The sequence below is a fragment of the Geotrypetes seraphini genome, chromosome 1 (assembly GCF_902459505.1).
Source record: "Geotrypetes seraphini chromosome 1, aGeoSer1.1, whole genome shotgun sequence".
Taxonomy (NCBI): domain Eukaryota; kingdom Metazoa; phylum Chordata; class Amphibia; order Gymnophiona; family Dermophiidae; genus Geotrypetes; species Geotrypetes seraphini.
The window spans coordinates 204,240,282-204,258,508 of record NC_047084.1 but is presented as its reverse complement, the minus strand read 5'-3'; the positions used below and the strand labels follow the sequence as shown (position 1 = coordinate 204,258,508).

The 18,227-nt window shown below is 40.1% G+C and overlaps 1 protein-coding gene across 11 annotated transcripts in view; it reads left to right on the top strand.

Annotated features, from left to right (window-relative positions):
* The window catches only part of MICU3 (mitochondrial calcium uptake family member 3), a 217,103-nt gene that overhangs the window by 168,763 nt on the left and 30,113 nt on the right, over positions 1–18,227 (top strand). For 10 of the 11 annotated variants that reach the window (XM_033944444.1, XM_033944437.1, XM_033944454.1 and 7 more), the window contains one exon: positions 6,432–6,589. In XM_033944444.1, the coding sequence (XP_033800335.1) occupies positions 6,432–6,589 (158 nt within the window). Of the gene's footprint in view, positions 1–6,431; positions 6,590–14,071; positions 14,136–15,589; positions 15,633–16,029; positions 16,219–18,227 lie in introns of those variants that run through there. The other variant, XM_033944378.1, reaches the window with a different exon arrangement.

Here is an 18,227-nt window from a genome sequence, read left to right as displayed (position 1 = left end):
AGGAATATTATTGTATTTTAGACCATAGACTATCTTCAGTCATATCAAAAAAATTTGTATCATTTTTTGAATGACATATAATATAAAAATTTCATATATTTCTGGTTTCATCTGACTTTCAAACTGATGTCCAATTTATTGATTCTTCCTTATCTATGGTAACCTCCAAGGGAGGATGATGATAGGAGTTGGTCCTGAGAGTTTCCCAGGGGGATTACTAGGGGTGATGTCTGTTGCAGAGGACAGACAGGAGAAGTTGACTGAATGACTGCTAGGAGGGGGGTGGACTCAATAGATGGCAGCATAATTATCTCCCTTATGAGGAGGTGAATGGTTAATTCAGTTGGTATAATTATGGAAAAAGCTATGATTGACATTCATTGTGCATGCTATTTCCCTGCAATGAGAACAGACATCTAATCGCTCCTATTTATCTCAAAACCATCCCAATTCAATTTACCAACTCTATCAAACTTCTTGGTGTGATATTGGATAACAAACTAACTTATCATCAACAGATCAGTTCTGTTGTAAAAAAATGTTTCTATAGATTATGTATAATCTGTTCTATTTCGAGTCTTCTCAAAATGTCTTTAATAAACATTTTGATTCATTCCCTAGTGATCTCCCACCTAGATTACTGTAATGCCTTATACCAAGAAATAACACAAAAGGAACTAAGACGTTTACAAATTATTCAAAATACAGTGGTGAAACTTATTTTTAAAGCAAAAATATTTGACTACGTGACACTCCTACTAATAAAAGCTCACTGGCTACCGCTTTCTCACCGAATTACAGTGGTACCTTGGATTACGAGCATAAGCTCGTAATCCAAAATGCTCGTTTATCAAAGTGAGTTTCCCCATAGGAAATAATGGAAACTCGCTTTGATAGGTTCCCCCCCCCCCCGAGGCCAGCAGCGCTGCTCCTCCCCCAGAAGAACCAGCATTGCTCCCCCCGAAGGCCCCCCCGCGATCCGGCACCCCCCCCCCCCGCCGCCATCGGGCACCCCCACGGCACGACCTGAGGTCCCCCAACCCACCCGAACCCTCTTCTTACTTTAGTGTAGCCTCCGCACCGGCACCACCGGCATCTGCCTCCTGTGCTGGGCTTTGAGCATGGGACTCTGTGAAACACTTACCTATTGGAGACTGACTGCATGATTGTCGGGGGTGGGGGGGTTTGTAAGCTTACCAGTACAGGGACTTCTTCCATGTTGGGAAAGCAAGCCAGGGCCTATGTTAAGTGGCATGCGCTGGACCCTCTTATAGTCTGAGGGCCGGCTGCACTACAAAATGCACTTAAGATATGCCTTGTCTCCCACAAAAACTACTTTAATTCATAAGACACAGCTATAATACATATACGCGCTCAAGAAGCGTGCTTTTGCCACTCCCCCAAAAAGAGACTATCATTTATGTGAATCATGTAATTTTTATTTTGTTTCATTAGCCACAGTCAAAACGCACACCACGAGATGCACTTTTCACAGTGCTGGCACTATACCAGCACCCTTGGACTAGTTGCTGATTTTTTTTTTGTCGCCAAAAGCCAATGCCACAATTGGAGAATGACTTGGCAATGTTTAAGAATCCACCAGAGTGCTCGTTTCAATATTCAAGAATCCATTTGCATGGCAGTGTCGGAGAGTGCTAGAAAGCTCGCTAAGAACTGCGATAAGCCATTTTGATAATCCGCCGCTAAAATGCATGCAGGCTAAACCGGCTGGAACCAGTTTAGTGACTGCATTAAAGGCAACCTTAAGTTTTGAGAATCAGGCTCTGAGTGGAAGTGGCCTGCAGGGAGTCTAACTGTAACTCCTGCAGGGAGTCAGTAATGAGCTCTAATAGCACACTAGGCTTAAACAGCTGGCGTACCGTGGGATCCTCTTGGTCAAGGCCACCACTGCTTCCTGTGTGCTTGTTCCTATTTGCGACCCTATATCTTCCAGCAGGGAAGACTCACTCTGTGACTGCAAGGGCATACACACTGATCCCTTGCCCTCCGAGTCCCTATCAGAATGGTTCACAGGATCCTGGTAAGCCTCTATCAATGACTCTGATGCACCCTGGGATCCCAAGCCCCCTTGTCCGATCCCAGGTTTGCAGCTAGATGTCATATGAAGAACCCAGATATCCAAATAAGCTCTCTACTTCAAATTAATCAATTCAAGAGAAAAGGCTTTAATAGGCATCACTGAGTCCCACTTAGGTAACTCCGCCTTACGTCTCTTGGGCTCCACAGCTTCCACGCTCTTACGTTTAGGTATGCTGCTGTTCTGGGGACCTGGGAGGAATTTTCTCAAGGTAGACAGACCCCTAGGGGTTCCTCAGCCCTAGAGACCAAAGGGGAGGCTAAGCCTGATGCTCCCACCTTCCCTTTACATGCTGCACATGGGTCACGGGTGCTCTTCCAGCATCCATCCAGCACAAAACTGGCATGAATTAGGGGTAAACCAGTCTAAAGACTCCATTCCTGCCAGTTTTGAGGCAAAACGAAGTGATTTGAAGGAAATCCAAGATGGCCACCATGGCAGCATTTTGGCACCAAAAACATATAAAAAACGCCTTAACTAAAAGTAAAAAAACCTCAGAAAACAGGATTTTAGAGGCGGATGACCCTAGAGGATGTGGCAGAAATCTTCAAAAATAGGTTTTTCAGGCTCTCCCTCTCCCGGTTTTGCCCATAGGCTGTAATAGCCTTACTCACTGTGACTTGTGCTCTGAAGGTGCTGCAACCTGCATCAGCTCCAAGAAATAGCTGGATCTGGGAGAAGAATTCCTGACTCAATCAACCAGTCCTCCAAATGCTCAGATCGTCATACTGCTAGTCGGACCGAAGTTAAACTGATTCTCAATCCCCGCAGAACCACGCATGTGAAGGAGGGGAGGTAAAATAGCAGCCAGGACCCTCAAGAGCCCAACTGAGCCTTGTGTGGATGCCTAACAGCCTGTACTCAAGCCCCTGAGGCAAGCTAAGCTACTAGGGATACAGACCCCGAGCTCCACAAAGGTTTCTGCAGGCTGGCCAAACAGATCCCCAAGGGATTAAACTGTCAGCTGCAGACCTAAGTTTGCTTCTCCACAGAGGCAGAGTTTCCCCCTCACTAGGGAGCTCTGGTGCACCGATAGCAACAAACTCTATGGAAAAACACAAAAAATAATAAAGAAATAAGACACCTTCCGGCTCGCGTGCTTAAGGAAAAACTGAGGGGGCAGCAAAGCCCTCTGAAGGAGAAGGAGGAATTGAAAATCTAGAATGGATTCATTCCTTCTGCAAGGCTCATAAGCATGGAGACAATATCTTACTGTCCAGAATGTCAAACCTATTTCACTAGAATCACATTATGCAATTGCACACTAAGATTATATAATACTGCTCAGGGTCCAACTAGCATATGTGAATCTGTAATTTAAACATACAAATGCTATGATCTAAATGCACATATGGAGCATACATTTAGGTGCTCATGTTATAGAATGAGGGGGGAAACCTTTAACTGTATATGATAACTTCTATGGCCAACAGAAAAATAAGTCAACAAAAGAGAAACAGAATCATACTTTTGATAACCTTAATATAGGCTTCAGTGTTCTGCACCAGCTATAGTGTTTAAGTAATCTAGATGTAACCCTGATCCTAGTCAAACAGTTTGGGATATTGGCTAAGCTATTTGCGGTAAGTACCCGGGCTAGGATTTATAAAAGAACTAAGCGTACAGTGAAACAGGGGGCCCTGCTGGAAATGGACATTTGAGAAGACGCTGTGGTTCTACTCTAACTGCTTTTCTATATTAAGCATTGGCTTCATTTTGGTGATTTTTTTCTGCTTCAAAATAAGTCCAGCACTGGGAGACTTCACAAAAAGATAAGTGGGCATTTTTGGGGGGCATTTGTCAGATTTTCATGTGGAAGATTGCACTTTAGACACTTTATGAGACTAATTGCCTTTCTTAGATAGTTGCCCTTTGGAGTTTTTCAGACCGATGATGTGTCTCCCTGCTTCAAAATTTGTGTAATATTGAAGCAGGAAAGTCTAGGTGGAGAGATTGTTTTTTTTTTCCAAACTATTAGACACTGAGGTCTTTCTCCAATTTTTAGTACATAGGGCTCCTTTTACTAACGTGCGCTAGCGTTTTTAGTGCGCGCTAACCACATGCTAAACAAAAAATACTAATGCAAGCTCTATGGAGGCGTTAGCATTTAGCGCGTGCGGTATTGTAGCGTGTGCTAAGCGCGCAACAAAACCGCTAGCACACCTTAGTAAAAGGAGCCCATAGTGCTCTGAATCATATTAGACATTACATATGATGACATCTGAATCCCCTCCCTTCATCCACTGTGAAATTTTCCACACTGAGTGGGTTTTGTTCCATCCTGCCTGGTAGAACAACCCAGTGCTGCTTTCTTTGTCACTCAGGGAAGAAAATATCCCATTGGGCTTTTCCCACTCATCCACAGACCGGACCTCTGTTATCTATCCGTCCCTCGAGGTGCAGTTTTCTTCATCCAACAGGTCACTCACCTGCTTCAGATGATGCACCGGAGAGGGGCCTAAGGCTCGTATTGCAGCATCCCTCCTGCGCCCAACTTAAAGGTACGGAGGAGGGGGCCGATGGCAGGAGGGTGTGGGCATCCCTCCTGCCGTACATAGGTTCAGCGCGGGGGGGAGCGTCTGGTGGCAAGAAGGAGTGGGCATCCCTCCTGCCATTTTGTTGGTTCAGGGAGAGAGGGGGGGTGTTGTCGGAAGGCTTTAAAAAAATTTTTTTTATTGGGCAGATATTTTGTGTGTGTAATACATGCAAAATATCTGTGCCACTGCAAAAAAAAAAAAAAAAAAAAAAGAAAAAACTAACCAACCCTGGTGTACATGTCAGGTTTTAGGATCGGTAAAACTTGATGCTAAATAGCCAAGCATTGTATGTGAATCAATTGCTTGGCTCTTGCATGGGTTTTTACTTATTTACATGGCCAGATCGGAAAATGGGTAATCAAGGGGAAAAACACGTGGTGGGCCGTGTTGGAAATCTGATCAGTTAGCAGTGATTGTTGCTAAACCTGTGAAAACAGGTTTAGCAATGATCGCTGACTTTAGTGAATCTAGGCCTGAGAATGCTGCACCATCCAGTTACGATTTTTAAATGTTCCTTTTTGCTCTGTGATATTTCCAGTGGAAATGTTAAAGTAAATACTGCTTGCAAGTGTTAACATTTGAAGCTAACTCTTCACCTGGAATAATTAAGGTGTTTTATGTACCAGTTATCATCAGGCAGCTACCTGAGTATGTTGACATTAAACAGTCTCTTGGATCAAGATCATGGGCTTTTCGTTTGTTTTGTTTTTTCAAAGAGCATTTCTCTCTCTTCCATGGACGTAAAATTTATGCATATCCTGATTTGTTTCCTTGGACCAAGAATCTGTGGAGGGAGTTTTTACAGCTCCAACTTGAGGCTTCAATTCCTGGTATAACTTTTTTTTCTTTCACTTTCCTAGGAAGTGTATAGTTAAAACACTGGGAAAGAATACATTTTCTTTGATTCTGCCTAAGCAAAAGCATTGATTCCATCCTTAGAATATAGTAATGTTAATGATGACATTAGTGAAAATGATGGAGGATCTTAACTTACTCCTAAAGTAATCTTGGTTTGCTATAATGTAGTGGCATTATATTATTGTTTGTGCAGAAGATGATTTGATTCCATGTATTTATTGATTTATTGTATTGACTCTCACCTTCTCCCCATAAATATTTGCAACTCATAGGGCATGACTGCTATGGTATTGATTTATATGTGAACTTGAGTCAGTGCTGCCTCTCTCATTTCCTTGAAATATGTCTGTTATTCTCTATTTTCTTTTGTTGAAGACCAAGGTAAGAGTAAGAGTATTTGGAATGGTTTTTTTCTTTCTAAAATCGAATAAATCTCTCATGCATGCAGTATATAAGAATAAAGGTTATTATTATTATTAATTCCTTCCATAGTGCTCTCATCCATACCAGTACCCCTAAATAATACCCCTAGCCTAATGGTCTCTCCTGAAGGCACTGCCTTAGAGGTAACCTACACCTGCTGTGGATTTAAGTTTTCCCCAGAAAACATCAGTGGATAGCTGAACTTCTGACATCCAAAATTACTGGTTACCTTGTAAAAGGAAATTTAAAATGTCGGCAGAATATAGCTAAGATGATAGGAATAGGAATACATTTATTAAACAATGTTGTTCTTATCACTGTTTTAGTATTATATGTAAATATAGCATAATGATTCATAGTGTTCTCCATTTGAAATCTGCTTTGTAAGTCTGAGCTGAAGCATTATAGTTGACAAAGTGTATAAACATTATGATAGATGGCTACAGATTAAACCACATTATAGAAATGATCATCTCACTTTGTGCTTGTGTTCTTTTGATGTGTTGTTTACCTAGATGAGTTCAAGCGTGCTGTATATGTAGCTACAGGCCTGAAGTTGTCACCACATTTGGTGAATACAGTTTTCAAAATCTTTGATGTTGACAAAGATGATCAGTTGAGTTATAAAGAATTTGTTGGCATTATGAAAGATCGACTACAGAGAGGTTTTAGGGTAAGAAAATTCATTGTTTATTGTATTGCATATTTCCTAGAATGAATAAGGGGAGCAGATTTAACTTGCAAATCATAGAAAGTGAATTTTTATAAATAAATAAACATCCTTATATAATCAATTCCTTTCAGAGGGGTATCATGCATTGCCAGGTCCACAAATAATCTACCCCAAAATATATTTTGTAAAAACAATCTGAAAAAGAGTACAAATTATAAGTTAAAGCAAAACGTAAGACACTTCAGACTGCAGATGTTTCAAAATCCATTTGGGCCTCAGGGTTGAAGCTGTAATCTATCAAGATCTTCACAATGCTGTTTAACTCTTTAGAGAAAACACAACAGGTTGAAGACTCCCCTCCCATCTGTATCATTGCATATCATCTAGAAAACATGCAGGCAAGATATGAATTGTCATACTGGGTCCATCAAGCTCAGTATGCTGTTAATAAGTATATTTTTGAAACTCTTTCATGGTAGTCCTATTATTAAGTTTCAGTTTAACTGATTTTAACTACCTCATTCATTGAATTTATGTTTATATTTGGTCTTTTTACTACCTACGCTGCTAACAAAATTGTAACTTTTAATGTTTAATTATACCTTCTGTACACCATCTTGGGTGAATCTCTTCATAAAGGCGGTTGATAAATCTCAATAAAAAATCTCTTAAGTGTATTTTTAAAATTCTTTATTAAGTTTTTCAACTATAATTGTGCAACAAATGATTCACAAATATGGATACTTAAAAACAAGCACAATGGAACTTACAGACTTCAACATACAATTATATTATCCCCCACCCTCCCACCTGATATACAAGTAAAATAAAACCTTAATAAAAGTATTCATGAAATCCCTAAATCAAGTTCCCATTCCATTTCCTCCCCCACCCTCCCCCTCCCTAGATGTGTATGTTTACATGTCTATAAATAAAACTCATTTATTCCTCTTTATAAAATTTAGCCAATGGCTCCCAAACATCCATAAAACTCTTGTAACGTCCTCGTTGAATGGCCATGCAATGCTCCATTTTAAAGGTATAACATAGAGATTCCCACCAGAATCCCAGTATAACATAGAGATTCCCACAACCTATCCCAGTTGTTCCAGTTTCTTAAAATGAGTTGCAAGGCAACCCCTGTCATTACAAAAAGTAGCTTATTATTTCTTGCAGATAATTTAATTTTAGCTCTCATAAGTGTACCAAATAAAATAGTATCATACGATAAAGCCACTGGATTCTCTAATAAATTATTTACTTGATCCCAAATAGACCTCCAAAACTTCAGTATCAAGGGACAATAGTATAATAAATGATCCAACGTCCCAGCTTCGAGATGACAGTGCCAACATCTATTAGACTTGGAACCATCTAATTTATGTAATCGAACAGGGGTCTAAAAAGCTCTATGTAATAAGAAAAACCTAGATTGTCTCATAGATGCAGACACCGTACATCTCATCCTCCAAGCCCAAATTCGTGGCCATTGAGACGCAGTAATCTGATGCTTTATCTCAATGCTCCAGATGTCACGAAGACCAGTTTTTGTTTTTTTATTCAAAAATCCAGATATTACTTTATACCACTTAGTGGCCTGGTGCCCCAAAAGGTTTACCTGAAAACATAAAATCAGCAAGCTATACTGATTTGTAAGATTTTTCCACTCAGGGAACCCCTCCTGAATGGGCTGCTTCAACTGCAACCATCTGTAATTTTGTGATTTATTAAGGCCAAATTTGTGTTGCAATCATGAAAAGTCAAGCAGCTTACCATCAGATATTACATCCTCCAAAGTTCATATACCTGCCTTTATTCAATGCTTCCAAATGACCTTTGGAGTTCCATTCCATTAATCATTTGATCACCCTTCTTCATACCTTTTCTAATTCTGCTCTATGTTTGAGATGTGGTGATGAGAATTGTACACAGTACTCAAAAGTGTATCTTACCATGCAGCAATGCAGAGGCATTATGATATTCTTTGATTTGTTCTCTACTCCTTTCCTAATAATTCCTAACATTCTATTTGCTTTTTTTGGCCACCACCACACACTGAGCATAAGATTTTAAGTTATTGTCCACTATGTCAATTAGAAATGACATTGTTCTAAAATTGTTCAAATGTATATCCATATGTGTTCAAATGTGTATCATTATTTGCCTACTCAGCATATCACAGAAATATCCCAACCAGAACCTATAAAATAATCTCTCCCTGAGCTGCTAGGCTGACTTCTCCCGATTTTGAACTTATATCCCAGCTCATTGTTGTATTTATAGTCCCTAATTCTGTATGTTGGCATCAGTGTTACATGTCCCATAATATACCAGGGTAAAGTTTGCTGATAATTTCTCCTGAAACTAGGTAACTTGATAGCTCTGCTACTCAAAGATGTGGAGCAAAGATTTGGCTTTGTGAAGAGAAGTGCAGCTGGTATGAGGGAGCTGGCCAGAAACCGGCGACTGCCTATAATGTAAATAAAATAAAAATTTCTGTGCAGCCTGGTTCGGCACAGCCCACAGCCCAGTATTGGTCTGCGGCCCGATGGTTGGGGACCCCTGCTCTACAAGGCCTCATCTTAATTTTCCCTCCCCCCCCTTCCATGACCTCTTTTCTCTCATGATCCCATCATCAGCCCCAGAGTTTACCCATAATTATAATCCAGGTTCGTTGTTGTCTTTCAAGATGTCCATGTCTCTGAGCTGCCAAAAATTCCATGTAGAAAAAAGTCTATAATCAAATTTTCCCAATATAAGGAACAGTCTATTGTTCCAGTGTAATGCAATGAAACACATCGCTGCAGCCAACCCCATCCTTAACAACCAACTCTTCTGCTTTAATCGTCTCTCATTATATAGTCTAAAAGGCAGCTCTGGGATGTGGCAAACATTCAATTCCACATCTCCATTTGCCAGAAACATTAGGGAGTATGCTTTTCAAGTGAGTAGATGTAAGATACCATCTAGTTAAGACTTTATAAGCATTTTTTTTTTTTTTTGCACCAGTATAAATGTAGACACCTGATTAACCTCTAAGCATATCCTGTTCTACTTTTCCCTAGAAAATGAACCCTCCAAATCTTTTTCACATTTATCCATGTAGAAATGCTTTTGCATATCCCCTCTTAAGTAGCAATAAAGAATAGGCATAGGCCTAGGCACCCTTCCTAATAGTACCCAAAGATTTTCAATGTGTTCTGTTCCCATTGGGGATTTTCCCTCCCACCACTGAGTAAGCTGCATGTGATCCAGGAAGTCCCCTTCATGCAAGTTACTTTTATCTCTTAGTTCTGGAAAGGGAATGATACGATTCCCTTGCAATAGAAATGTGACAACCCCCAGTTGTTCCTGTCTTGCAAACATTTCCCTTTCTCAAATCTTGGTTCTCCTCTAATGGGTACTATGATAGATACTGTTCCTTCTCTCCTCCATTTCCTCTGTGGCACACCCCCATATCTATACTAGGTCTCTCATGTGAGGGATGGATGCCCACAATCAATGTTTCAGCATTGGCCAATAAAGGACTATTCCAACTGAACCCCTGGTATTGTCTCTACTATGGTCCAGTCTAAAAGTGCAACTGGGCAGCTTGATAGTATCAGAACAGATTAGGTACCACTCTTCCCTCCTCTCTTGTACCCCATAGAACCCTCTGGGCTAACCTTGGGGATTTCCCCTGCCAAATAAACTGCAGGATTTCTGTATGTAAAAGTTGCAATACTTTCTTGGGGACTTGAATGGGCAGAGTCTGAAACAAAAACAGCAGGTTCGGAAGGACATTCATTTTTAAAACTGCTATCCTGCCCCACTATGAGAGCCAAAGCCCATTCCATTTTTGTAGATTAGTGTGCACCTGTCATACTATGAAGGAATAATCCAACTCGTACAATTTAGTCAAATCCTGAGGGAATGAGATACCCAAATAACGTATACCCTGCCTAGCAAGTTTAAGAGGAAAAGATTGGGCAAATTATCTTCTTCCTCACCAGCCAGGGTTATTCCCTGAAGCTCAAAGTCCAGCAGTCTCCCATAAATTTTAAATATGCCTAACACAGCCAAAGACAAACCTGGATCCCTACTAGGCTATAATCTGTTCAGGAAAGACAGTGAAGGAAGAAAAGGAGGGGGAGTAGCGTTAAAAAAAGATCATATTAAAGCCACACAATTGAAGGATCTACAGGGCAAGGAAGAGGCACTGTGGATCAATTTGAAAAGAGGGAATGGTGAATATATTTACATTGGTGTGATATATAGGCCTTCTTCACAGACGGAAGAAGTAGATAGAGATTTAATGGTAGGATGTTGATTGGGGTATCCCTATTGTGGGGTCTTCTAGAAGTAGGGAGATCCTGGATTCTCTACAAGGAAAACTGTTCCAGCAGTTGGTAATGGAACCCACACGGCATGATGTGATACTGGACTTAGTGCTTACAAACAGGGAAAATGTTTCTGATGTTACAGTGGGTGATCATCTGGCATCCAGTGCATGGTACGGTTTAATATTAAGATGGGTATAGAGAGGGCTCATTCAAAAGCAAAGGTTGTAGACTTTTAAAAAAACTAACTTTGTTTGGATGGGGGTTTACATCAAGGAATTGTCTGGTTGGGAATGTCTGGAAGGAGTAGAAATGCGGTGGGCAAAACTGAAAGGAGCGATTATAAGGGTGACAAACCTTTTTGTGTGAGGCAAGTAGGTAAAAGTAAGAGGAAAAGAAGGCTGCTTTGGTTCTCAAAATTAGTAGCTGAGAAGGTAAGGAATAAGAGGTTAGCTTTCATAAACTACAAAAGATCGCAGAAAGGAAGACGGGCAAAAATATCTGGAAAAGTTAAGAGAGGCTGGTCGTGTAGTCAGGAAAGCCAAGATGCAAATGGAAGAAAAATAGCTGACATAGTAAAACGGTGAGACAAGACATTTTTTAGATATATTAGTGATAAGAAGGGCAAAAGTGGCATTGTGAGACTTAAAGGTGAAGGGGAGGAATATGTAGAAGCTGATAAAGAAAAGGCCGAATTGCTTAACAAATATTTCTGTTCTGTGTTCACAGCTAAAGCACTGGGAGAGGGACCGCAGAAGACAAACGTGAATAGGGATGGAGAAGTAATAGATCTTGATCAATTTTCAGAGGGTTGTGTTCGTGAGGAGCTAGCTAAAATAAAGGTAGACAAAGCGATGGGGCCGGATGGTGCTGAAGGAACTTAGTGACGTTCTGGTAGCTCCACTGACTGACCTTTTCAATGAGTCTCTAGAGTCGGGAGTGGTACCGGAGGACTGGAGAAGGGCGGATGTGGTCCCTCTCCACAAGGAATTACAGGCCGGTAAGTCTGACTTCTGTGGTAAGCAAATTAATGGAAATGCTTTTAAAACAGAGAATGGTTAAGTTTCTGGAATCCTGTGGATTACAGGACCGGAGGCAACATGAATTCACTAGAGGTAGGTCTTATCGGACAAATCTGATCAATTTCTTTGACTGGGTGACCAGAGAATTGGATAGAGGATGTGCGCTTGATGTGGTGTATTTAGAGTTTTACAAAGCCTTTGACAGTGTTCCACACAGACATCTAATAAATAAACTGAGTGCCCTTGGGATGGGTCCCAAAGTGACAGGCTGGATCAGGAACTGGTTGAGTGGAAGGCACCAGAGGGTAGTGATCAATGGAGATCGCTCTGAGGAAAGGGATGTTACCAGTGGTGTGCCTCAAGGTTCTGTTCTTGGGCCTGTTCTTTTTAACATTTTTATATATGATATTGCTGAAGGGCTGTTGGGTAAGATTTGCCTCTTTGTGGATGATACCAAAATCTGCAATAGAATAGACACGCCAGGTGGTGTGAATAACTTGAACAAAGAAAGGGCCCAGGTATTCCACAGTCAAAGAACGGAAGTCCAGACACAAAAGAAAAAACTGTGGAATGCAATGATCTTGACAAGGCGTTCATTAAGACAAGGGAAATAAAATAAAAATGTAAAAATAAAATGATCTCCACCATCTACAAAAAACCCACAGACAAGAATTCTTATCTTCATTACTCAAGTTTTCACCAAGCACAGCTCAAACAGAATCTTCCATATAGTCAGTTTCTTCGACTCAAGAGATTATATTCCACACCTGAGGAATTTGAAAAACAAGCACTCATCATGGGATAACGCTTTCAACAAAGAGGGTACCCCGCGAAGCATATGGAAAACGGATACCAAAAGACCAAATTGCAACACAGGGATAATTTATTGCAAACTGGAAATAAGAATAAAAAATCTCCAGGCTTGGTATGCATCCTGAAACACTCACATTTGTCTTATGAGATTTGCGATATCATTGTCAAACATTGGCACATATTGGAGATGCACAAATGCTTCAAAAATGTTAAACCTACAATTGCATTCTTGCATAACCATAACCTTAGAGATAAATTAGTGCAGTCCTCATTACCCACATCTCGTCTTCCACAGAGTCAACCTTCAGGACACAAACCATGCTCAGTATGCAAACATTCATTACATCTCACACTCTTCACACATCCCAGAATGGGCAGAGAATACAGATTAAATTTCTCAAGCACATACCAAACTAGCCATGTGGTTTATATCATTCAGTGCCCTTGCAAACTGTTGTACATAGGAAAACCAATAAGACAAATAAAAACAAGGATATTGAACACCGCTGCAATATTTTAAGAAGAGTAACAGCACCTCTTGCAAACCATTGGATTGAATTCAATCACGCCACTGACGATCTCATATTTCTGGTGTATAAAACTTTCAAACCCAAGCACAGTACCGGGTAAAGCTTTGGATTCTTGCCCAGAAATAGCTAAGAAGAAAAAATTAAAAAATTTAAATTGAATCAGGTTGGGTAGACTGGATGGACCATTCGGGTCTTTATCTGCCGTCATCTACTACTATGTAACCATGATGGAGAGGAGGAAATATTAATACATCTATCCTCCAGGCAGAATAGAGAGCTATCTTTGAACTAAACACTGACCCCCTGCAGGACTTAACATCGATATAGAGTACATTGCATTCTTATAACTCTGTTTTTTTCATAACTTTGATTTTGACAGCTGTTTTCATCCCATTATTTATTGTTTATGCCCATATGTTGATTTCATTTTCATCTAAATATCATGTTAAACATCAGTCCTTTTTTGGACGTTCTGATACTTTGTGAGCATGTCACATATGTCTTATGGTGTGTAGAACTCCAGCACGCTGAGTTCGCCTACGCCAGCACTGCATGTATCATAAACACCTTTTTAGGTATGCAGGTTTATCATGGGTTTTTGATATGATCATGCACTCCTTACATGTTGCCACAGAGCCTACTTTTTCTTAGGGACCACCAGGGTCAGTTCTCTACAGCACTTCTATTTTCACAGCATGTACTAATATCACCTAGGCTTTCCACGTTCACATTTCCCACCCTCCACCCCTACTCCTGTGGTTCTCTGCGGTATGACATCACTTTTCGTTTATATTTCAGTTTCGGGCTCTGCCATTACTCCTGCCTCGCAGAAGTGTTTTTGCTCTAGCGTCTCATGGACAAGGTAATCTTTACTCTTCTCTGTTTTTTGGGCACCTTCCCTGGGTTCCGTTTCGGTTCCCTTCGCACACACTTTCCCTACAACGAACACACTACATTCACTCCTGCTTCATAGCTGGGGTTTTTTGGGCCTTTGCGCGTCATGGATTGGGTCTTTATCATCTATATTATGCTTATTCATGAACCATAGACACATTCTATTTTTTACATATATACATTTTTACGTTTCTGGTTACGGTTTTTTGGGGGCTGTCTCCTCGCATTTTGGACTCTGTCCCAGGGCTCTCCATGGTCACTCCCCAGCACACAACTTCACAGTATACTGCACACTTACTCTGTCTATCCATTTCACAGTTTCACAGCCCCTCAGCGGTCTACTTGTTTTGGTTTATTTTGCTTTACTGATGTGCTTTGGCACTCAAGTTTAGCCAGATGTGGAGGAGCATAGCCTGACATTTTCAATAATGTTCGTTAATATATATTTTCATATAATCTTTCATATTTTTTTCACAACATACATTTACTATTGGTTTATGCTCTCATTAATATAACACTTGGTTCACTGAGCCGTTTGCAGTGTGCTCCATTATGGACCTCTCTTAGCTGTTGGTGCTAATTTATAGATCGCATTATTGATCTGCTGATTTCAATGACCCTTGTTTCTCTACACTGCGTTTGACTTTTTGTTTGCTGTTTTTATGTTTTGTCTTTCCAGTGCTCCCAGGGTTTAGCACACACAAGTCATGTACTCCTCTGTCTGTCCATTCCTAGTATGGTATGGGGTCTGACTTGCATAACAGGTCCTCTATGCCCTTGATGGAATTCTCCATTCTTGTTTATTGAGATAATTTCTGTTCTGTTCTGATGGTCTATTTATGATTATTAAGAATACTATTGTTCCTTTCTGATTGTCCTTAATACATCTTTATATTTTTATATTCACATGCATGTATTTTATGCCACTATCTTAAGATTTTGCATCAGTATATATCAAATTCACTTTTACATGCATCGAAAAAATGTCAGGATTTGTTTTCTTGGTTCCTTATGGCTTTCTATTGTACGGATTTTTATTGTCGGGATTTCATGGATTTTATACGTATGCATTTTATTGTTGTGGTTTTCATGCATTCATATTAATGTCCTGTATCCTTTTCACCATTAGGCTCTTCTTTATGTATTAGTTAGGCTGCCTTTTTATATATCAGTCCATGGTACCCATGATTATTTATTATATGGTTTTCATGTGGATGCATTTTAATTTTGTTGTTTTCATATATTCAGCCATACGATCAGGCTCCTCTTTATGCATTGGCCAGACCTTTTTTTTACTTATTTATTAGTTAGATCTTTTTTATGTATTAGTCAGACTTCCTTTATCTGCCAGATCTTCTCTTTAATGTTTTAGCTAGATATGTTTTAGTTTTGTTTTAATCCATTAACCTTGACCTTCTGTAGGTTTTATTCATATCTCTGACATCATTGAATGAATACTGACCTGGTATGTATGCCCCTTTTTTATGGATGTCTCCCACATATATGTCTTTTATGGATGTCCCCCACATATGTTCTTTATATGAATGTCTCCCTTTTGGGTTCATCCTCGTTTGGGTAGTTCCACATGCTTTATTGGCATTGGCAATTAGTTAATTTCCCAGGTCTCGATTCACTGTGTTTCTCACAGCCCTTTTGCTTCCCACATATTGGTTTTCACTTTCACCATCAATATAATAGTTATAGCACCTCCTCCCCATTTTTTCCTTTCTCAATTTCACTTAGCTTATCTCCACTTTCACTTGCGGTAGCCTCCAAATCTGAGTGTACAATCATACGTGTTAGCCCTAGTCCACCTTAACATGTTCATTCACCGATTGCTTATGCTTCACTTTTCCTCTCAGGACCCCTGAAGAAGGCCTTTTCCGAAACATGGACCGTGTACTGACCTGGACCCCTGAAGAAGGCCTTTGCCAAAACACGGACCGTGAAACGTCCATATTACATCACATGTTAGTCATTCATAAAGTGAAGATCATATTTATTTTTTCATTATTTTATTTTACTTCTCTTAATAAATACCTTGTCAAGATCATTGCATTCCACAGTTTTTTCTTTTATGTCTGGACTTCTGTGAATAACATGAAGAAAGACCTGGCGAAGCTTGAAGAATGGTCTGAAATTTGGCAGCTAAAATTTAATGCTAAGAAATGCAAGGTCATGCATTTGGGCTGTAAAAACCCGAGGGAACGTTACAGTTTAGAGGGTGAAGAACTTATGTGCACGACGGAAGAGCGGGACTTGGGTGTGATTGTATGTGATGATCTTAAGGTGGCTAAACAGGTTGAAAAGATGATGGCGAAAGCTAGAAGGATGCTAGGTTGCATAGGGAGAGGTATGGCCAGTAGGAAAAAGGAGATATTGATGCCTCTGTATAAGACTGATGAGACCTCATTTAGAATATTGTGTTTAATTCTGGAGGCCGCTTCTTCAAAAAGGATAGAGTCGATCCAGAGGAAGGCTACTAAAATGGTGCGTGGTCTTTGTCATAAGATGTATAGGGACAGACTTAACGAGGGAATTGGACAACTTTCTGCTGGAAAAGGGAATAGAGGGGTATAGATAGAGGATTACTGCACAGGTCCTGGACCTGTTGGGCCGCCGCGTGAGCGGACTGCTGGGCACGATGGACCTCAGGTCTGACCCAGTAGAGGCATTTCTTATGTTCTTATGATCTCAATCTGTATACTTTGGAGGAAAGGCGGGAGAGGGGAAATATGATAAGAATGTTTAAATACCTATGTAATGCAATTGCACATGAGTCGAGTCTCTTTCATTTGAAAGGAAGCTCTAGAATGAGAGGGCATAGGATGAAGTTAAGAGGTGATAGGCTCAGTAGTAATCTAAGGAAATACTTTTTTACAGAAAGGATGGTAGATGCGTGGAACAGTCTCCCAGAAGAGGTGGTGGAGACAGAGACTGTGTCTGAATTGAAGAAAGCCTGGGATAGGTACGTGGGAGAGAAAGAGATAATTGTTACTGCAAATGAGCAGTTACTGCAAATGGCCTTTATCTGCCATCATGTTTCTATGTTTCTGTTTCTATTGTCTGGCAATGCATTTCAGAGCCTAACTATTCTCTGAGTGAAAAAATATTTCCTTCAATTTATTTTAAAAGTATTTCCCTGTAACTTTGTGTGTCCCCTTGTCTTTGTAATTTTTGATGACGTGAAATATCAATCCACTTGATACCCGTTCTACACCACTCAGAATTTTGTAAACTTTAATCATACCTCAGCCATCTCTTTTCAAACTGAAGAGCCCTCACCTTTTTAGTCTTTGCTCATATGAAAAGAGTTCTATCTCCTATCTTGGCTACTCTTCTTTGAACCTTTTCTAGTTCTTTTTTGAGATAAGGTGACCAGAATTGAACTCAATACTCAAGGTGAGGCATTATAACATTCTTAGTCTTGTTTACCTTCCCTTTTCTAATAGTTCCTAGCATCTTGTTTTCTTTCATGGCTGCTGCACACATTGGGTGGAAGGTTTCAGCATATTGTCTACAATAACACCCAGATCTTTTTCTAGGGCACTGATCCCCAATGTGGACCCTAGTATCTGGTAACTATGATTTGGATTATTCTTCCCAATGTGCATCACTTTGCATTTGTTAACATTAAATTTCTTCTGCCACATGGATGCCCAGTTTTCCAATTTCCTAAGATGTGCCTGAAATTTTTCACAGTCTATATTTTTTTAACAACTTTGAACAGTTTAGTGTCATCTGCAAAATTAATCACTTCACTTGTTTTAATTTCCAGATCATTTATAAATAAGTTAAATAGCACCAGTCCCAGTATGCACTGAGGAATAGAAAGCTGCTTGCCCAGAATTTGGACCATACACATTGATAATGGTGAACTCCCATTCCTGATTCTTTCCCCAAATTGCTAGACAACATCCTGCTGTATTCCTATATGTCTGTTCAATTACCAGTTCTACTCCTTTTTTAATTAAGATAGCAATTCCCCTGTGTTATGATTTCCTTCTTCATGATATACCCATACCTGCTCAAATTGAGTAGTTTTCAATAAATGCACGTC